This window comes from Vidua macroura, chromosome 2 (genome assembly GCF_024509145.1).
Source record: "Vidua macroura isolate BioBank_ID:100142 chromosome 2, ASM2450914v1, whole genome shotgun sequence".
NCBI classification, from domain to species: domain Eukaryota; kingdom Metazoa; phylum Chordata; class Aves; order Passeriformes; family Viduidae; genus Vidua; species Vidua macroura.
This window is the reverse complement of record NC_071572.1, coordinates 15,688,060-15,709,956: the sequence shown is the minus strand read 5'-3', so window position 1 is coordinate 15,709,956 and position 21,897 is coordinate 15,688,060. Positions and strand designations below refer to the sequence as shown.

The window sequence follows — 21,897 nt, the reverse complement described above, 5'->3', positions numbered from 1 at the left end:
AATGGTGGGACTGGGAATCTAAACCTGTTCCTTTCAAGGTCACCAGGGCACCTCCAGGAGCCTTCCTTCAAAGGGAAACAAACAAACAAAAAAAAAAAGTGTTGTTTTCTGCAGTTTCACTCCCCATGATGCCTCCCTTACAGCTTTAACACCCTTCCAAGATGTTTTACACAGAGTGATTCTTGCAGTGGGGAATAAGTTATAGCTGCTTGCAGTTTGTAGCACCAGGGATGGTGTGAAGGAAGAAATGTTTGAAGCATTTTAGAAACCTCCTTCCTCTTTGTAGGCTCAGTGTCCATTTGGCTTTGACCTGAGGGCTGTGGATCAGTATCTGGCTTATGTAAGAGCACGTCTCAGAAGTCAGAGGCGCTCTCAGGTACCCCAATGGTCAGCTGAAGGCACACAGATGGTGGCAGAACAGAGAACTGATTTCAGAGCTGCAGAAGTAGCTGATTCCTGGTTACCCTGATAGTACATCCTTGGCAGTGGCAGCTTTGACTTGCCTTGAAAAACTCCCATGGCAAGGTGATCTGGTCAGGAGAATCAGGTCATTGGGCTTTCTGTGGCCAAATTGACTCCACTTAGCTCTGGGCATTTGTGTTTAACATAGAATATGGCTGTAGTTGTTTAGGGTTTATTAATAGTGAAGGCTCAGCTCTCTGAGCCTGGGCTAGACCTCTGGTGTCAGAGTACAAAGTCGGTCATTGCCTATGCTCCCTCTAGTCAGTGCAGAGATGCAGATGCTGGCAGAGAATGTTTCATTCTGTCTTGACATGTGTGCCAGAACCAGGCATGCCAAGGCTTTTCATCCCTGTCTTTTAGTATGAACTGAAAGAGCCTTTGACAGCTTTGACTAGAACAGCAAAATGTGAGGGGTGCTGAATCCTTCAGAATTAGTCCTACATGGGGCATGTGGGTGAGCTGGGGTACTTGCTGGATAGTGTGGTGATTGCCCAAGCTGCATTAGGTCATCCATTACTGACTGTTCAGAGATGGGACAGTCATGCTGTGCAGGAAGAAGCCTTAAAATCCAGCTGAAAGACAGCCTGAGGAGCCATAAGCACACTTTAAGGGTAATGACCATGACTGGCTTTTGACAACTCATCCAGAAGTGGAAAACGGGGTGTATTTTGCAGAGATCTGCCTGACAGGGAAGGATTAGGTTTACCAGCCTGAGCATGTGCCAAAATAGAAGTGAGTCTGTGAGGAAGGCAAGTTCATGTTCAGAGGTAAAGTAATGGATGGATGGCCTACTGTGTGCTGGAAGGGAAGGCAAGAGCAGGAGCAGGCATGGGCAGGTGTCTGCCTGGCTTGAAATGCTGAGAAGATCACTGACTCTGAAGGACTCAAGTCAGATGAGGAAAGCTGGTTAGAACAGGCAAGAAATTAGGCATTAGTGGTCTGAGGAGTTGGTTCTGTAGTCTCCACTTCTTTGGAAGTGGGGTGCAGAGGGAGATACTGTCCAGAGGCCTGCTGCTAGAGCTGGAGCAAGAATTGGTGCAAATGTGCTTGGTTGATCAGTATGTGAGAATCAGCAATTTCAATCCATGGCGACATTCTGGTGTCCAGCCAGACAAAGCTGTAACTGTGGTGGGAGATTGCAAATCAAACTGCACTTGGTGAAAATGGTGAACCCTGAGCACCTTGCTGTTACTTGATGCCTTAATCCATTTAAATGGCTGAGTATAACATTGCATTAGCACTGAAAGTGCTAATCAGCTCACAGCTGAAGTACTGATAGTAAAAGGGGACTTTTTAAAATCCAGATTACATTTTTATCTGTTTATTTCTTTAATATGGATTTTATCCAGTTGCAAGACAAGTTGGCCTTTATGAGTCTCATCATTTATGAGGCTACATGCTGGTTTTGGCTACTGTGAGTTTTGAGTCACAGCTACAGGCCAGCTGTAAATCAGCAATAAATAATACAGCTACACAGCTGTAAATAATACATTTTTATTTGCAGTTGCAGGAAATCAGGGTTACAGAAAACTTAACTGTAGCCCAGCACAAAGTGTTTACAACAATCATCTCACAAGAGCAACTCTGCAACAGCATCTGCTAGAACACTTTCATTTAGGGACTGGTTCTCTCTTTTAGAATGATATATGACTAAGACAATCTGCAAGAAAAAAACTCTGAAATCTGCTGATCAGCCAATTAAGTTTCAAGATTATGTCAAGAGAAATATTGGATTGAAGCAATTAACAGTGTTCCTGCTTCCTCCATGTTCCAGGAAAATTAGAAGCTGTGCTCTACTTTCACCACTGTTTTTGTTTATTTTGCTTCATCCAATAGTTTTATGACAGCCAACCAAAAGCTGGCATTGTTTCCTAGCTGTATCAGAAAGGAGTGATTTGCAATCTGCTGTGAATAAATATAATTTTGTTGGTGACTTTTAAAATAATCACTGTGACCTGCTGGTATTTAGCCGAAAAATTTTAAGTAGAAAATAAAAGCAATAGAAGGGAATCTTCAAAACCTGTATTAAAAGTGTGATGTTGAACTTTAAACAGATGATGGTCATTAAATGATCAGCCATGACTTTTGCATCTCCTTGCATCACGGGGAAGGAGAAGGAAGTTTGTACCAGGTGATGGTTTTCGTTACCTATGAGCAGACAGCTCCACAACTTCAGTACAAAATGTTTTGTAACCTGACCATAGTTACTAGCAGTTGGAAAAGAGTTTTTGTCTGTTTTTAAGTTTGGTTTGGTCTTTATTTCCTTGTTGTGGTTGATTGGTTGGTTGGTTTTAGTATTGTGAAACAATCTGGGGAGACTGGAGCTTTTCCACTAAAGGAGGCAGGAGTCAGCCTTTGTAATACTGCAGCAGTTAAAGCAGTTACATTCAACCAGTTCTGGCCACGCTGTTGCAGCTCTATGGGGGCCTGGTGGAGTTTCTACATTTTTGTTTTCCTTCTATCCTGTTCCAGTTTCTCAAATTTTCACCAGCCCTAGTGCTCCTCAGGTGGTGGATGAAGACTTATGTTTAAAAGAATTTGAAAAGAAGATTGATGTTCCAGACTCCTATTATGGACCACGACTCTCATTCCCCCTTACTGTTGAAGATGCCAATGCTCTCCTTCATGCTTTCAGGAATGAACAGGTAATTTGCAACTAGCTTGTTTTCTTTTTTTAACTTATTTTACATCTGTCAAGTTGTAGTTCCACAATTCCAATGTAAAGCTAAACTAGTGCCCAAAGAGGTATTTCACCCTTCTTTTACATCTCATTACTTTTTCCTGCTAGCGCAATGTGATCATAAATATGCATGGTAAGCTGCCTTGGGAAATTGATCTGGCTGTAAGCTAACACAATAAAATCAAAAGCAGACAGTTCTCAGACAGACGAGTTCCCACATTTGATTCACTACTTTGCTGCATGACCACCAGGCCTGGCACAGGGGAGGAGGCAGGGACTACTGAAATGAAATGGGAACCCTTAGCAGCTGCAAGGCTGGGGTTCTCAGTGAGAGTGCAGGGCTGGGGAAGGTGTCCTGAGCTAAGATAGAAACTAATTATCATCTTTTTATGGGTTAAAAGTGTTCATTGTTTGGTCCTCTGTCTTTTGTCGCCCACCTCATTCTTTTAGAGGAATTGAGGTGTAAGGGTTAATCACCTCGTTGCAGGGTGCAAGACTCCACCGTAACAGTGGAGTGACTATAAAGCATTGCTAATGTAGCAGAACAGAGTGACAGCATAAATCTCTGGAGCTCAGGCTGCAGCTTCCAAGGCACTGAGGAGGCTGTTCCTCATTCTCTATATTCCTGAGTAAGCCCTTTTGTTGCGCACAAGATGAGGATGGAGCAGGGAGGCATTAAATGGGATGGCTTTCTTTGAACTTGTAATTATTTGTGCTTAAAATATGCTGTATAAAAGGGGCAAGGATCTATCATGCTTTTTAATTTACTAAATAAGAATATTTTTCTCTAGTAATTTTCTGTGGAGGCTGATTGTAAAAGTACCAAATATAAAGCACATGATAAATGAGCCAACCCAGACTTCACCTTACTGTCCACTCTCCCTTCTCTTACTGGCTGGCATTTTATTAAGGAAATGGTCATATGTAATTGGCCTTTTTGATTGCTTAAAGACATGAATCTTGAAAAGTCATTCTGTAGCTCATATATCTCCACTACTAAAATTCCTCAGATCTCTGGTGAAATTAAAAGCTTTAAAAATCACCAACTGACAAAATTTTCCTAAAAAACATCAGGAGAGAAGACCAGAAACTTCAACGTTGCACTGTTATAACTTCTTCACTGTGAACAGGAAGACAACCCTTACCAAGCCAGCTCTTACTGGAGTTTTCTTGTCATTGTTTTTGCAATTTGCTGAAATATCATTTATGACCTTTGTGGTTTTTTTGTTGGCTTGTGTTTTGGAGGTTCTGGGATTTTTTGTTTAGTTTGTTTTGTTTTTTACTCACACCTAGGATGTCTCTTGACATCCTTTTTATTTTTTTCCCAGTTATTTTAAACAGATGGCCTTATGCAGTGATTTTGAGTGCTGTTTAAGTCTTATCTCTTCTGAAAAACAGGAAGAATAGAAACAGACCAGTATAAATAAAGTGGGAAAAATCTATAAAACAAGTTCAGTAAGGGCTCCATATCCATTCACTGGGAAGCAAATGCAAAGCTATGAACACTCCTAATTTCCAGCACTAGGCCATACAGCCTGTACTCATGTCTGGAGGTCTGCACTATAAATAACCTTGGCAGTACATGTCTGATATTAAAAAGCAGGCAGACCTATTGCTAATTCAGATAAGTCTTCCTTTTCTACCTGTTTTTTCTTCTCACAGCTGCTTCATGCCCGCTATGTACTGCAGCTGCTAAGTGAAACTAGGAGGGTTCTCAAGGAGATGCCAAATATCACCCATCTTTCAACTTCCTACTCCAAGGAAATAACTGTCTGTGGTAAGGTGCCAGAAAAGATAACTGCTTTGGGCTATGGGTTGATATTCTAAGTGCTTAGAGAATGATACTGGCATTTCCAAATTTTGCCATTAGAAGAAAGTTCTCAATGCCCTAAAAAGTTATTTCTTTTTATTTGTTTTCCCCCACAAATGCATAAATTGGAGCAAACAAACAAAATAATAAAGTTCCTGAATCATAAAGTATATTTTAGGAAATTCCCTCACCTCCTCTTTCCTGTTCTTGTTTCACATTTCTGAATGAGTCAGTATTAATTCAGCTAACACTGCAGTGCAACTTAAATACTCCTGCACTTCCACCTCTAAAATGCCACCAAGTATTTTGATCACTGGCTTTAAGTCTCACCTCTTTCTCGTCTCACTGAGAAAAAAACCTTACTCAGTAATGATTTTAATGCTTTTAATCATAATTTACTCGGTAATGATTTTAATGAGGGTTTAATATGGGTGGCAAAAAAGACTTTTCATTGACAGCATGACTATCTAGAATAAATTGAAATTATAATAACCCCTCATTTCTAAGGAGACCCAAAAGGATGGATAAGTCTTTATACAACCAACAATTTAGTCTCACAGAATGATGTGTCACACAGTAAGGAACTAAGAGCTCTTTGCCCATCTATTTTGTTACACTTTTGTAAATTATGGATAATGGGATGCAGTATCCTGACTTGATACAGAATGCAGTAGCTGCAAAACAGAACAGTAATGGTGACATAACTCTTGACATCTATCAGTGTGTGCTGTGTGTAACAGTAAAGTGGTATAAGGGAGGTACTGTGAGACATGCAAAATAAATATTTTTAAGATGTGGTTATGGACCTACTTTGATTGCCAGGAAAGGGTTTGTTTAAATGAGGTTTTGTATAAACAATAATTTATTAACCAAGCCAACAAGACCCCTTTCCAAACCAAGGAAACAGATTCATGCTTGTTCACAACACATGTTCTCGTTAAATAAACATTCCTCTTCATGTTTGCATTGCATTTGCACTATGTAAGCAGCATCAAAAGGGATCCCTCTCCTGTACTGAAACTAAAAGCTTTTGTCACCAGAAAGAACCTCTACAGAAGACAGATAACCCATTTTTAAACATAATAGGTCCAAAATGTCTATTTCCTTAAGGTATCACTCTCCATTTCTTATAATTTCAAATTAATAATGTAGATTAAATATATACCTGAAATGTTTGCATCTACATGTGATAAATATCTATCATAGCTTGAAAGATCCCTTAGAACAAATTCAGCAGGCTCATAATTAATCAAAAGCACAGAAAATGTATACACATAAAAATGTCATTTCTCTTTTCCTAATTATTGGTGGTAAAAGCATATTATCACAAGATAGGTTTTGAAACTGTTCTGCAGCTTTGTGGTGGTGAGTCACAGACATGAAAAGGTTGGCTCTGTGAGCATGAAATGCAGTCAGATGCACAGGGGATCTGTGCTGCAGTGACGCATGGTGTTGGGGTGAAATCCTCCTGCCTGTTCCAAACAAACCTCTCAGAAAGGGCCCAATCCATCATTCCTGTGGCCTTAGCATTGAGGCACACAGGCATGAGCAGTTCTTGACACTCTCCATCACTTCCTACTGGTAGTAATCAAAACCTGTCCCTGAAACATGTTCAGTTGTGCAGTATAAAAAGGTATTAGATCCAGCTAATTCCGGTTTTATAATTCTAGTTTCTTCCTTCTCTGTGAGAACTTTTTTAAAAATTCTTTTTGTTTCCTGTAGGAGATTTGCATGGAAACCTGGATGATCTTTTGCTGATATTCTATAAGGTAAGTAGGTACTCTGAGATGTAGCATTTTCACTTTATGACTTATTATTAAGAACAGTTATTTATATGTGACAGATTTATCACCATTAGAACTGCTTATGTGGTGTCCGTACACCACACACAAATCATGGAACAATTTGGTGTCTTTGTCAGGGCTTTCCCTTCTTCATATCCTCCTGCTCACTGTGAAGGAGATCAAGGACATTATTGTTTTCCTGAATGCTGAACTGCAGCATGGGCCAAAACATAAGAGGACTCCTTGCAAAGTCTCCAAAGTTCTGCCACTGTTTTAAATTCCATATTGACTGAAGTCTGCTAAAATCAGGAGCTAACTGAGTTCCTGATGTAACACTACACCATGGATAATTTTAACATTCAAGAAAAAATGCAGAAGCTTTCATTTAGGCCTTCCACTGATACCTGCAGGTTTTTTGGTTTGCTTTTGCGTTGGCTTGGGGGTTTTGTTGTTTGGTTGGGTTTTTTTAGTTTGGTTTGGTTTTTTGGGTTTGTCGGTTTTTTGTTGTCGTTGGGGTTTTTTTGGGAGGGGAGTGTTTTTGTTTTTATCAGGAAACAAGAAAGAGTGGTGTTTAAAAGCTTTTTAAGCCTTGGAAGCAATCACATGGTCTGCAAAAAATAAAAGTGCTTTGGGCACCCTTCACATATCCTTTTTTATCATGCTAAAAAAGCATAGCTCTGTTTTACTGATGTGTAAAACAAATTAATCTCCAGGCTAGCTTTTCCACAATTGTATGTTTAACTGAAGATGCAGGAAATGTTGTGTATTTAGTTTCACATTTATCTTCAGGATGAATCACCACCTTTGATTGAGCAGGTACTCTCTTTGATTTGAGCTTTCCAGGGCAGGGGGGAAGGGTTTGTGTCAGATCCTTACACATTCATCTGCACTGAATGGAGACTGGAGTGAGCTAAACCAGGTGTTTAAATGGTGTCATTCTCCCCCTGATTCCAGCTTTGTTACACTTCATCTGAGACTTGTTCAATGTAAATGTGGTTGTTTTGCCCAAGTGCACACCCGAAGTCTGTTGAAGTATAGTTAAAATATAATCAGACCTTTTACAGAGTCCTGCTTTTCTTACTAATCAACCATCTTTAGCTGGTTCTTGGCTTGCAGTCTTTTGGTTGTTTAGCTCTCTTTTTAAAATTGGAATAAGTACGACACATATTGGTTTCACACACAGAACCTGGAATGGGAAATATAAGTATTTTGGAGATAAATGCTCAGATATAATTATATTTACAACTGCAATCAGCCTGCATTTTATTTTTCTGGAGTAAACAGATGCCAATTCTTTCCCCCCCACTAATGGATGTTATAAAGAGAAAAAAACAAGCAACTCTCATCCTGACTTCAGTAAATTCAGAGCCAAAACTCCCACTGACTTCAGACTAGAGATAACACCCAGTTGTTCTCTGTTAAATTTCTAGGGAAGTCCCTTCCATCAAATCAAATAAAATGGGCAAATGTTTTGTCATTTCAAAGTAGTTGAGAATATAGAGAGCATATGATAGAGCTGATTAGTTATTTAGAAGCAAATTAAATCACACTATTTTCTGTCCCCTCTGAGCACTTTACTCAGATGAGCAGTGAACCCAATTGGCTTCTGGGATCCATTTTTTTTCCTCCTTCCTAAACTCTGTTTCAGTTGGAAGGGATTTCATCCTCCAAGCTGGTTCAAACTACCTTGAACAAGAGGGTGCAATCCTAAACTATGCCATGGGAGTGATCTCGCTCTGCACAGGGCTGTGCAGAGCTGAAATTGATTCTGGAGGTCTACATGCAGACCAGGCTTGTCACTTCCACAGACCACCCCCAGCAAACACACAGAGCTGGCAATCTATAGTATATTGATACAATGCTGCAGATGGTGTATAATCCTTACACCTGGTTTGGCTGAATCTAAGACACTTACTTTTTTTTCCTCAATAGCCAGTTTGTAAGGTTCATTCAGACCCTGCATTAATCTTCATTAAATTACAGCATTTCCTGATATTCCATGAAACACTTGAATTTTTAATTATGTATTGCTCAGTTAGACTGTTAAAGGGATGCTATAGATAGAAATGGCCTGAAGCAGTAGAAAATGCCAACAACAAACAGAAGTTAATTAATCACTAACCCAGGAGATGCGGTAATGATCTTGCCTAGCAGCAAGATGCTAGTCATTAGAGGGCCTTGTTTGCCTCTCTGACATGTCAGAGGCTGCAGCAGCCTTTACTTTAGTTTTGCTCTCATTGTTGGTTGAAACCACAGAAAAGGAAAGTGCATGAGTGTGGAACAAAATTAAATTGAAGTTGGAAGTCCAAATCAAACTTGTTTAAAACTCAAATTGTGTGTAAGGGTGATAGTGTCTGAAGGGTGCTCCAGTAAATGTGTCTTTCCATGAGAACTGCAGTTAGAGTGGTTGTGTGTATACTCACAATCTGCTGGTGGATTTGCATGCCTATTGGCTTTAAGGCAAAGCCTTTATTTATTTATTGTTTATCCATCTTTCCAGAAACTGCTGCTGAGTTTCTGCTGTCTGTTCCACTCCTGAAATCCATCCTCTCCTTTTTAAAATCACTTCAACCCACTGCATTAGAAGAGCCTCATACATTGCCATGCCCGTGAGCACAGAGCAAGCAAAGGCGCTTTCCAAGTTAACTTGGAAAGGGCTCAGGACAGGCTATAGCAAAATCCAAGGAAGCTGAATTTACAGCAGCCAGGATGGAGAGACCAGGGTTCACTACTGCAACCTAACATGAAAGCACAGAACACTGATTGGGACAAAAAAAGATATTCTCATAAGGATTTAAATGACACATTATATCAGTCCCTGGCCACATTACACATCCTGCAATAAACCCACTAAGGCAGAATACCAGTAATGCCATAGGAACACAAGAAAAGCTTGACACTGATACTGTAGATATATTCAAGAAGTGGGATGTCCAGCAATACTGCCAGAACTTTTAAGAGTGGCTTCCACAGTTATAACGTAATTTTATAGATGTTCTATTGATATTTCTTGTACATATCAGTTGAGAAAACAGGTTTCCCTTTTCTGGCAAGTCAAAGTTGAAATACTATTTCTGATACTCATGACTGGAAATGATGAAGCTACATATAGGAGGTGCTGTATTTTCTGTAAGCAGGTGGCACCCATTCATGTGCTGGTAATTAATCTAATAAAGCATACCATCAGTTCAAAATACTTGTCTTTACTAAGTCACCATTTATAATAAAGCATTCCTCTGTATCTTCAGAAAAAAAAAAATAAGGTAAGAAAAACCTGTATATACAACCTCTCAGATTTGTGAGCTTTCAAGTATATCTTGACTCTCATGAGTGAAATTCAGGTAGTGCTTTCATGATTAAAGCAAGTGAAATCAAACTCTTCAAATTTTAAATTCTGTCTTAAGATTTTGTAGCATCTGGACTATAGTCCTTCTCAGGAGTTTTGGAAGCATACACTGCAAACAATGTAAATATATGAAATCCATTCAAACTTACATCAGAAGATAATTTTTCATGCATTTCTTATCTTCCATTCAAACTGAATGACTCCCTTCTGTTTACAAGTGCATAATTTCCTGGGAACAGTTGCATTAACAAAAACGTATATTTTACTACAAGACTGATGTTCCTTTTGGTCCCTTTCAATTTAATTTAATAGGTAGAGGAAAGGATTAGAGATGGCATTGTAAGAACAGCCAGAGAGGTCCTTTCTTCTCTAATGGCTCAGGTTGTCTGATATGAAGGCTTTTATTCTAAACAGTGGAAATAAAGAAATGTGGCATTTTAGATCTCTGTATTATGCAGGGTTTTTTTTGGAATTTCTAGCAATGGGATCTCATTTAAATGCTATTTACTTTATTACAGTAGCATAGCAGCCTCTCTAAATGCCCCCCCTTTTTTTTTTTCTTTCTGCAGAATGGTCTGCCTTCACAACAAAACTGCTATGTCTTTAATGGTGATTTTGTCGACAGAGGGAAAAATTCTATGGAAATACTTATAATCCTATTTGCATTTCTTCTTATCTATCCCAATGATTTACACTTGAATAGAGGAAACCATGAAGACTACATCATGAACCTGAGGTAGATTTTGGGAGTGGGGCAGGTAATATCTGGCCTATCACTAGAAATTTTTGAGCTTTTGAATGCTACTTTAGCCACTGTGACACCCTAAAACAGAAATAATATTTTATTAAGTAGTCAGGTAGAGCTTTGCCTTTTCAGCATGTGTGTGGGGAAGGAACATCCTCACTACACACAGACATCTGAATGGCAATCATGTCTTGTCTTTGATCTAATCATAATCCATTGAAGTCAGAGGGCTTAGTGCAGCTTCCAGAGTATCAAAATTGGGGAAGAATGGATAGAAGGATTGTATTTTACTTAAAGCACATATTTAGTGAAATTTGATATTTTAGTTAACTTTTAACTAAGATTTCACTTCTGTAACACAAAGGGCAGGTAAATATCCTACCCTTTGCTCCGAGGAGCTTCATCAGTTGGAGGTGTCAGTGCAGGAAAGCTGACACCCTGTTTTCTAACACAGACATTTGCACTCAGCTGTGCAGTGCAGGCAAGGGAGTGAGCACAGCCAGTGGCTCTGGCTGTAGTCAAAGTGTGACTTGGAGACAAAAAGCACCTCAGACATGTGAGAATTCCTCAGTCCTACTCCCTACAATTCTAAACTGCCCCAGAAAGCCTTTGGGTGACTGAGTAGTGGGTAAGCTGCTGTAGCCCTGGCATCATTTGATGTGTGCACACAGGATGTATTGCTGTTTTAACACAGACCTCTGTGTCAGCACCCGGCTCAGAGGCCCATAGGCAAGTCCTACTAATGATCCACAAAAGTGAATCAGTTTCATGTGATAATTACTTTTTCAGCACTTAATTGAAAACACCCTAAAAAACAACAAACATGAACCAAGATCAGTTACTTAACCTACAAGGTAGGAAAATTCCTCTCCAGAATAGCAGAAAATATTAACTAAGTCTGTGATGGTATGGAGTGCACGGAGGTATTCCTGTCTATCACGCTTTGTTTTGATTAGCAGTGCTGCACATTGGTAAATTTGAAAGCTGAGTGTTGTGAAAATGCCCCTTGATGAAGGATATCTCAGAGTTAAAAGAATTAGGTACTAAAATCCTTGTCCCTTGTGGGGGAAAAGACATGACAGTTGGATGAAGCTCTGAGCAATCTGATCTAGTGGAAGGTGCCCCTGCCCATGGCAGGGGGTTGGAATGAGATGATCTTTAAGGCCCCTTCCAACCTAAACCATTCTATGATATGATTCTATCATTATATGATAGTTAAGACAAAAACTCTCTGAAGATTTTGTGGGAATTTTTGCCCATCATCAGGTTCCTTTGAAATTTCTCTCTGGTATCTAAGAGGTAGAACTGGCAAAAGGCCTCTTAATAACTACTAGGCTGGATTCTGTTCCCAACCTCTGTTATGCACAAGAAACGAATTTAACTCAAATCTCAAGACAGAGTGGAGGAAAGCACATTTCAGCTGAGGTGAGATGGAATGGCAGGTGAAAAAGGGGGCTAGAAAACTCCAGGAAAACACCATAGCACAGGAAACCATGCAGAAGGTGCATACCGAAAACCAGTTCATGATGCCATCCTGTTTTCAGATATGGATTCACAAAAGAAGTTTCAAAGAAGTACAAGGTAAGAGTCCTCCTCCTTACCCTGTATTTTTTTTTTTTTTTGGTAGAATTGCACATGTAAAATGAAACCTGTGTAAACAAGAAAAGTTCAAACCAGTTTATTTAGGTGTAGCAGAGCATTACTTTAGTGATGTAGGTGAAATTATTTTGACCTATCAGTGGAATAACTGACAAAACAATTTTAAGTGCTAGTTTCTTATGCCCAGAGATCTATGGGATGAAATAAGTAACATCCATAAGAACAATCAAGAACACAAAAAGAGGTAAACATGAAAGAAAAAAGTGAAACGCTACAGAGACAATTAAATGACCCTAAAGTAAATGTTGGAACATGTTTGTCAGGGTTGCAGTTCAGGATATCACCTGAATAAAACTGTTCATATAAATTGTAGCAGACACTTCAGCAAAATCTTGAACTTAGAAGCAACAGAATTTGCCAGAAATAGGATCTAATGTAAGAGTATATTTTACAGGACCATTGGAAACAGATTTTGTGTCTTCTGCGAGATGTTTTTAGCTGGCTTCCCCTTGCCACTATAATTGATAGCAAAGTTCTTATCCTGCATGGGGGGATTTCAGACACCACAGATTTGGATTTCCTGAATGCGCTTGAGAGAAATAAGGTAAGAGATCATATTCATGTGAGGGTAATTTTGTTTTCTTTTAGAAATGTTGCGCTATGAATGCTAGTATCAGGTCATTTGCATTAGGAAAGGAAATGGCAGCAGTATAAGGCATGTAAGAAAAATAATAGTCCAATTTTTCTTCAAAATCAGGGCTTAGGAAGCAAGGTTGCAGTAGGTGTTGAGAGCCAGTTGTCTGGCTCTCCACATAACACGGGTCTTTTGACCGTAAAATAGCTAAAGCCACTTTAGATGACTCCTCCTGCAGTGATGACACATTAGCCAAAAAGTATGAAAAGGACTTGATTCCTGAGCATTTCCTTTAAACACTTTAGAAATCAATTTAGCCACATATTTCCAGCACTGCCTTTTTTCCTGGGGTTGTGCTTCTGCCATCTGTTGTGTGGGGGATGTTCTCCACCTGTGAGGCGCTCCCTTGGCAGCAGCTGAGTGTTGTACATGTGGGAGAGCCTTTCCAGAAGGATCAAAATTCAAGAACTGGCCTTGATAAAACATTATCTACTGCTTTTCAGGGATTTAGAAGACAAAAATGTTCATGTTTTTTTCTGAAATGATGAGCAAACACTGACCTTTCAAATCAGCTAAAAATAGTGGGGGATTTGGTCTCAATATGAACAACTGAATCAAGATGTCTGCTTGTGATCAGGGTGCTGAGACTCCTTATAGACAGTGGAGATCCAGGAGATTTGGTGGATATCATTACTTAGGCACACGTCTCCAGTGCTGTTCAAGGAAGTGCCCCATTGGCTAGGGATGTCCCCTCTGGCCTTAGCCTGCCTCCAAAGGAAGTCTTCTCTGTAGGTCCCCTCCACCAGTCCTTTAGGCCAGATTTGTGTCTGCCCCCCTCGCACGAATTCACAGCCATAGTGGAGCAGCTCAGATGGCATAGGAGACCAATGTTTGAGCAACTTAGTGTACCCTGTCATCAATGTCTGTGGAATCTAGTGCTATTTTTGTCATCCTCATATTTTCTAAAGCAGAAATAAATGCTTTGCAGCACAGTGAGTTGTGTCTCTTTTTTAAAGATGTGAAAAAGGGCATGAGTACTTCTGATCATTGGCGTCTAGGCTCCGTTGGCTGCACCACTGTGCACTAAAACTGGGTGCCTAACTACAGATAGAGGTGTCCTAACTGTGAGCTGAGTTCTGCCCATGCTTTCACCAGGGCTCAGCTCTGCATGTTTCTGTGAAATGTTGTATCTGTGAAATGCAGAATTAACAGGTCAAAGTAGCTGCCACAGGAGAGCATTACTAATGAGACATGTGTGGGCCACAACCCAGGGCCGTGTCACTCAAGGCCAAGTGATATACTTTAATTGCTGCAGCTGGCAGTGGACAGGTTTCAATACAGGTCAGTGCACTGGCATATAACCCTGTGTTGTGCATTTGTTTTGAATTAGTCCTTTCCTTTGTTAAAGAGTAAAATCTGGGGGTCTGCCAACTGTGTATATTTTATTGGTGGGTGGGTTTTTTTTTGGTTTGGGATTTTGTGTTTTGCTTTGGATTTTTTGGGTTGGTTGGTTGGTTTGGTTTTGGGGTTTATTTTGGCTTTGTTCTAGAAATAAGCTAGTATGAGAGAATTTCAAATGAGAAGACATTCCCTGGAGAAGAATCCATGTTAATGGTCATTTGTGGAACCATAGTGCACCATTCCAGAATAGCAAATGCCCATGCATGTTTGAGGAGTTTGATTTAAAAGTATAAGGCCTGATATAATATTCCATCAGTTTCACTACTGTCTTCCTGATACTCCATTTAATTTAGCCAAATTAATCTAACAGCACAGTTCTGTGTCAAAGCAGAAGCGGAGTTTCACGTTCTGTACAATTTGAATGTTTATTTTGTTCCCAGGGAAACTGGGCACTGAAGTGTCTTCCCCGAGCCCAGGCCCCACTTGCTGTATAGTGAGACCTTCAGATTTACTGTGTTTGGAATGAGTGTGTGTGTCTGGATAAGAATATGAAAGCAGCTCTGAAGAGCCTGATTACTGATAGGTATAAAGCAAAATTTCTGCAAGTGCCAAATACCTGCAGCTTCTCCCAAACCTGTGAAATCAGGATATTATGAGAGTTAACATTAGTTGAACTCTCAAGGAGTTCTCCTGAGTACAGGAAACATGAGCGGATGTGCCTTTCAGCCAACATCTCTGTATCAACTTCTGTTGTTGTGATAGTAACTTTTTTTTTTAAGTTGAAATCTTTGATGCGGCCACCAAAGTCAGTGAGAAACAGACAGGACCAAATGAAGAAGAGAATTCCCACGACCAAACCCAGTAAACACGTTGCCAACCAGCATGTTGCAGGGAAGACACAACACATCTCTTCATCGGGCTCCACTGAGCCTTCAGGTTCAAATTTGCCTCCAGACTCCGCCCTGAAGGAATGGAAACAAGTAGGTGAAACTAAAGACACACTGATACCAAACCCCTCCCGCACAAACTCAGCCGGTGTTCTGTTCTGGCAGTGCGTTCACGAGTCTGAGTGAACTGTCTCTTAATAGGAAAACAGTCAGTCTAAGGAGTATATTACATACCGATTAGTTTTTTTGGATGCTTTTTGTAGAGCTGATAATAAAAGCTTGGGGTTTTGTACCTTACAAGTAAAATTCACCCAGTATTTTTTTTTTTTTTTTCCATAGCCGTTAGGAGGAGGAAACTGCTCAGTAGGAAATGGGTTTGCTTGCCCTCCTGTGGTTGGATCTGTTGGTACATAAATGGTTGTTGGTTTAAACAGGTCAGACAGCAATTGCTGGTGAGATAAAGCACCTTTTTTTGGCTGTGCTTTTGGCAACTGAATGCTGATATAGCCCAAAAAAAGCCACCCAGCTCCTGAGACATACAGGCAGATTACTCAGAAGTGGGAAGTTTTTGTCCTCTGGCTGTTAATTTAATCTTGAATATCAGAGCAAATATAGAGCTTTTGTTATACTGTAATTTAATAAATTGTGACAATTTGAAAAGCTTAATTTCTCTGAAAATCTGATTTCCCAAGATACCTATCTGACCTAAAAACTAACATAATGAGCACAAGCAAGGTTCCCCTTTCCCCCCCCAAATCTGACACTCCCCCAGCTAATCATTCATCCACTAAGAGATGCACACAAACATGAAGTGGAATGTGTTAATGCAAACCTTCTCCAGAAAAGTTTAAACAAACACATTTTGAATAATGTTTGCTACTGACTAGAATTAAACCATGATAATTCATCTTCATGTCTGAACCCTACTAAAATGCTAATATGTAAAATGTCGGTTTGAAATGTGAGCTAACTGAAGACATTAAAGCCAAAGGCAACTCTTGTCATGTTTAGAGTAGGTACTCCCAAGCTTAGCTAAAACCATGGACCAATGTGGTTGTCCAGTCTGTGCTGGGAAATAGAAATTGCCTCTCCTACCAACCTGTGAAGAAAGCAGCCTTTTTACTCATTGAATTAGCCCAGGTAACCTTTCTGGTGCACCTGCCCAAGTCTGAAAACCTCAGCTGTGAAAGGAGGTACATTGCTGAAATGATATTTCTTCTGAAACAAAAAAGTTCATCCAAAATCTAGATAATATTTCTTAAAAAGTAGAACAAAAGTCTCAGCCCAAAAGGATATGGTCCTGAAAAGAAGGAAAACCCCCAAGACCTATGTGTTTTCTCCCTGTACTGTGGGGCTTTTGCTGTGGCCACTACTTTAGACAGCCATAGCCTGTCAGTCTTCCCCTGCTATCAGTCCTCACTTGCTTGAGTTTGCTATTTATAGATCCTTGACATTCTGTGGAGTGATCCAAGAAGCCAAAATGGCTGTACACCAAACAAGTGTCGAGGAGGAGGTTGTTACTTTGGTCCCGATGTTACTGCCAAGCTGTTTGAGAGATATAATCTGAAGATGCTCATCAGGTCTCATGAATTTAAGCCAGAAGGTTATGAGATCAGTCATGATGGGAAGGTAAGATGCTTCCATGTAAAGTAGAATTCTCCTGTGAATTTCACAGGAACATCCACAGTAGATTTGTCTGCAAAATTTATTTTAAAAAAAGAGAGTCACTTTGTTAAAGTGGGTTTGGGGGAACTTTGTCCTAGATAGATGTTACAACAAATTACTGAGTTCCAAGTAAAAAAATTCTTTACATCTTTAGGGAGTGGGGACCAATTTATTACTTACATGAAAACAAATGGACATCAACAAAATCCCCAACAAGAGTTGTGTGTAAATACAGTTCAAGACATCCTCTAAGGCTCTAGAAGCCTTTAACTTACTTATTTCTCTTCTGGCCCTGCTTTCTAACATTCTGTATTGGGAGGCCAACAAGAATCCTGAAAATCAGGTCTCTCTTTGAAAGAGGTTTCTCTTAAACAGCTTGTTATATCTCACTGCTCTCTGAAGTCTGACAGGTCAAAAATAAAGGCCCAGAGCTCTGACTCAAAAGGCGAGAGCAATTTGGTGAATGACAGGGTTTTAAATGTAGACACATGATTTTGTAACCTGGAATTTTTTCTCAAATCAGTTTCAGAAATAAGTGTCAGGAAGAGCTATTCTGGCCAATCCAGTTTCTTTGTTTCCTATGTCAGGTTATCACCATATTCTCTGCCTCTAACTATTATGAAGAGGGCAGTAACCGGGGCGCTTACATCAAGCTGAACCCCGAGCTGACCCCTCGGTTTGTGCAGTACCAGGTCAGCAAGTTCACGCGCAGGCAGAATCTCCGGGAGAGGTAAAGCTGTGTGTTGCATGCAGTGAGCATGGAGTCACCTCACACTGAGTGTACCTGCCACAAATCTAGAGCTTGACTGAATAACTGAATAGGCATCCATTTTCCTTGATTCTCACTGGTTTTCTGTTTTACAATTTAAAAATTAATACAGTAGACAAAAGATGTTCTGGGTGCTTAACTTGGTTTCCTGAGAAACACCCAATGAGGTAAGCAGTTAGAACTGACAATTGTCACGGACTCATAAATGGCCTGCACCTGTTTGCTTTAAGGCTGCAGTGTTAATCTGGACAAATCCTGTTATGAATTGAGTCTCAAAAGTTTATCATGACAGCTTTGCCATGCCTAGTAGTGTGGTCAGATTACTAAAGGAAAGCAGCTTAGAATTACCTGCATAAACTCAATTATCTCAAAAACTCAGTTTATTCTTGTGGAGCATTGTTGGTTTTGTTTGGTTTGGGGTTTCCCCCCACTGGATGTTGTTCTAGTGAGTTTTGGGTCATCCTACTTAAAACATACTAGACCCTAAACATACTACATGTTAAAGGATATAAGAATTTTATTATGAGGGTTGAAAAGCATAACCTGCTAGAGGAATTTAATCCTTTAATAATCTGCTGATTTTTTTCCTCCTAGGGTAGGTACAATTGAATCATCTGCCTTAAAGTCCTTACGAGAGAAGATTTATGCACACAGGTCTGAACTCATCAGTGCTTTTGCACAGTACGACATCAATGGCACAGGTACTACTTCCTCTCTGTCCGGTTGCTACCATGGGGAAAACAGCTTCCATGTGTGTGGGAGGCAGAGGGGACAAACTCCATGGAGAGGAGTCCTGCCTGCCTGCCAGTGTCAGGCTGAGGGCAGCAGAGGCTGGTTGACCTTGTTTTTCATGACCACAGAGGAGGATAGGCATTGGGAAGGGCTTAGCCCAAACAGCTTGAAGCTTGAAGTAGGAAAAAGAAAACTGAAAGACATGGGCAAATAAAGAAATGGTATTTGCTGTTGGGTAGAGAGTTTGGGAAGGCAAATCCAGTTCCAGAAGCTCAAAGGTCACCACCACCTTAATGCAGGACTGTCTTCAGAATGTGTCAGACAGGGAAGTGGGGTCTCAGGTGGGGAGTGTGGAATTGGTCTCCTTCTGAGTCTGGGAGGTATCTGGGGAAAGTTGCCTGCCTATGCCTCCAGCAGACACACAGTCTGCCTATGCCCCTAGCAGACACACACTCACCCCTCAGCTGAAGAAAAATCAGTGCTAAGTTAATAGATGGACCTTTTATGTAGAAGCAAGTTTATTTCTGCCACAAATACAACTTTTCCTTGTGATGGCTTCTCACTTGACTGTGTCCTTACAAGGGCACTCAATAATACGATATTCTTTCTTTGGCCACTGAACTGTTTCACCTATTTCTGTGTTGAGTTTTCAGCCACATGTCATTCTAATTGCAGCCCAGCTGAAACCTGAAGTACTCTTCATGGCATAATGTGGCTTTCTCAAATGGTAAACATCATAACAGCATCACAACTTTGTGACTGGAAGGGACCTGTGGGAATGCCTAGTCCAACCCCACCACTCCTTTGTTATGAGGGCTTTTATCCCAGGGTTCAGAGAAAATCCTTGTGTTTTGTAACCCTTTGTGCTGGTGACTGATGTGTGCTGTGTCCTGTACTTTTAACCATGACCTGACCTCTTCTGGCAGGCAGGATTTCTGTCAATGACTGGGCTGCAGCAATGGAGTCTGTCCTGCAGCTGGAACTGCCCTGGAGGATGCTGCGGTCTCAGTTAGCACAGATGAACCCAGATGGAGAAGTTGACTTCATGTCATGTTTTTATGATTTGAAAATGGGTCAATCTATAAAAGAGGTAAAAAGGAAAACACTTCCTTGCAGTTCTTGGAGGAACAACTTTTGGTGCAATTTGAAGCACAAGACAGTGGTTTGGCCCAACAAGTAGACATCTACAGCTGAACTAGTTGCTGAGCTTCCTTTTATAGTCACTGGAGGAAAATGAGCACTTCTAGGGTACGAATCATCATTCCCTGCTAAGGTAGATGCTTAAAATAGGTTGGATGAATCACATGCTAGAACTGCTTCTTACTTTCTCTTGGCTCTCGAGGGCGTTTAGATAACGGAGCTGAGGAGATGTGACAAATCCTGCCCAGAGCACTCAAACCCTACTCTTTGAAATGAGCATTTCAAACAAGCTCCAGAGGCAGTTCAGGCCCCTGTGGGAGGAAGTCACATTTATAGATGGACTTTTAGATGTTTATAATGGTATCTGAGGTCACTTCTACAGAGCCCAGTTGTTACCAAATGGCTGCACAGTGCTTTGGAACAGAGGTATCACCACAATTTTCCTAAACAGCAGGACCCATTCACATCTGTATAGTGAGTGCTTTGAGTGCATGGTCTACACCATCTTCCCTAGATTATCCAAGATTATTTCCACAAATAATTACTGAAGGTAGGAGGTGTGAAGGGCTCCTTCCCCCCTTGCCCTGCCATCTGAAAGTGATGGGTTTTATCTGATTATTCCTCAGGGCAAGACACAGAAGTGTCATTCCAGAGAACTCAAGCATAAAGATTTGTTTTTTCACATTTGACAGCTAAACTGGGAAATGGAAATTGGAGAGTAGATATTCTGTTGGTTAAATTAACTCAAACCAAGGTCTGAATAGCTTCTTGTATGTGATTTCAAAACCAGGCTCAGCCAGCTTTGGCAGAAACACTGTGCAGATACAGAAAGGATCTGGAGATCATCTTTAACATAATTGACAAAGATCACTCAGGTAAGTCCAGGTAACTTCACTGTGTCAGCTCTAGGGAGCCTATACCAGTTATCTTTTCCCCACTGCGTTTCCTCCTTAAGGCTTCTAAATATAGAGGAACCACAGGTGATATAATTTCTCCAGTTTGGTGGAAACTATTTTAAGCAGTCAGGCTGCAATCATATAAGGACAGTGCACAGAGCCTAACAAGAAAAGATTCTCATATACCCCAGCTCCAGTATTGGCTTTGCTCTTTTAGGGGCTTTTTCTCTCTTCCACTCTAGTCTTCCCCTTTACTGCTCTCTCAATTCCACTGTCAAAAGCATTCAATCATTACCTAAAGTAAAAATGTGCTTCAATAATGAAAGCACTAACTCCAGCACAATAGGCAGGTAACTTTCTTGCAGTGAAGGAGGGTGCATGTGTGTGTTTATGCAGGAAGGGGAAACAACACTGCCAAAAGCAACCTATTGTCTGTCTCCTTTAGGTTTGATTTCTCTTGAGGAATTCAGCCAGACATGGAGACTGTTCACTTCTCATCTGGGCATTGATATACAGGATGACTCCATTGACAAGTTAGTTCTCAGCATAGACTACAACAAAGATGGCCACATTGACTTCAACGAATTTTTAGAAGCCTTTCACGTTGTTCACAGACTTGAGAAAAAGGCAACCTAATGAAAAGGCAGAACTTGTTGTGGGTTGTCTTGGAAGCTCAGCTTGCTGTCGTTAGTCATAAAAGGGCTGCTTGATAGGGTCACAGTGCAAGCCTTTATTTAGCCCTTCCTAGATGATCTGTACCTGCTAATAATGGGATAGAGGAGATGAAAACCCACACTTAGAGTATTACTGTGTCACTGCCACACACTGGCAGGACCTTACAATTCATCCCCTCCTCTTGGTGGCATCTCCCCCATCAGTCTAATCCCTGACCATTGCCAAGGTCATGCCTACAGCTGTGTAGGAAGAGAGACTTTGGTACATGTCTGTCAGCAGTCCTTAGTGACAGCTGAGTGCATTGATAACCACAAGGTGATGGAACAGGCACAAGAGGCTGGCTGTGGGGTGTTGATTGCAGGAGAGGAAAACAGGGAGGAAGCATCTGGTTAAAATGGATAGTCCTGCATTTAATCTTGCTCTTTGCATGATGCAGAGGAATTAAATTATTCCAGGTCAATCTCTTATCCTTCTAATAGTTTACAGGTACAACTTAGAGGATCTTGGTTGAAAGATGTTTACACTTGCACTAGATTTCCTCTTGCCTCTGGTTACTTTTCCCCATATTTGTTGAGATATGGAGCTATGAAACAATCATAACTATTTCTGAGATGGAGCCAGGCTCTTCACAATGGTGCTGAGCAATAGGACAAGAGGCAATGGGCAGAAACT

At 40.6% G+C, this 21,897-nt stretch overlaps 1 protein-coding gene across 1 annotated transcript in view; it reads left to right on the top strand.

The window, feature by feature from the left end:
• The window catches only part of PPEF1 (protein phosphatase with EF-hand domain 1), a 37,631-nt gene extending 16,096 nt beyond the window's left edge, over window positions 1–21,535 (top strand). Inside the window, exons 5-17 of the mRNA XM_053971530.1 lie at window positions 2,935–3,107; window positions 4,805–4,919; window positions 6,675–6,721; window positions 10,652–10,818; window positions 12,372–12,408; window positions 12,881–13,030; window positions 15,241–15,441; window positions 16,792–16,977; window positions 17,601–17,743; window positions 18,377–18,483; window positions 19,441–19,604; window positions 20,445–20,529; window positions 20,996–21,535. Of these exons, the coding sequence (XP_053827505.1) occupies window positions 2,935–3,107; window positions 4,805–4,919; window positions 6,675–6,721; window positions 10,652–10,818; window positions 12,372–12,408; window positions 12,881–13,030; window positions 15,241–15,441; window positions 16,792–16,977; window positions 17,601–17,743; window positions 18,377–18,483; window positions 19,441–19,604; window positions 20,445–20,529; window positions 20,996–21,186 (1,766 nt within the window). The 3' untranslated portion in view covers window positions 21,187–21,535. The remainder of the gene's footprint in view (window positions 1–2,934; window positions 3,108–4,804; window positions 4,920–6,674; window positions 6,722–10,651; window positions 10,819–12,371; window positions 12,409–12,880; window positions 13,031–15,240; window positions 15,442–16,791; window positions 16,978–17,600; window positions 17,744–18,376; window positions 18,484–19,440; window positions 19,605–20,444; window positions 20,530–20,995) is intronic.
• Window positions 21,536–21,897: the final 362 nt, after the last annotated feature.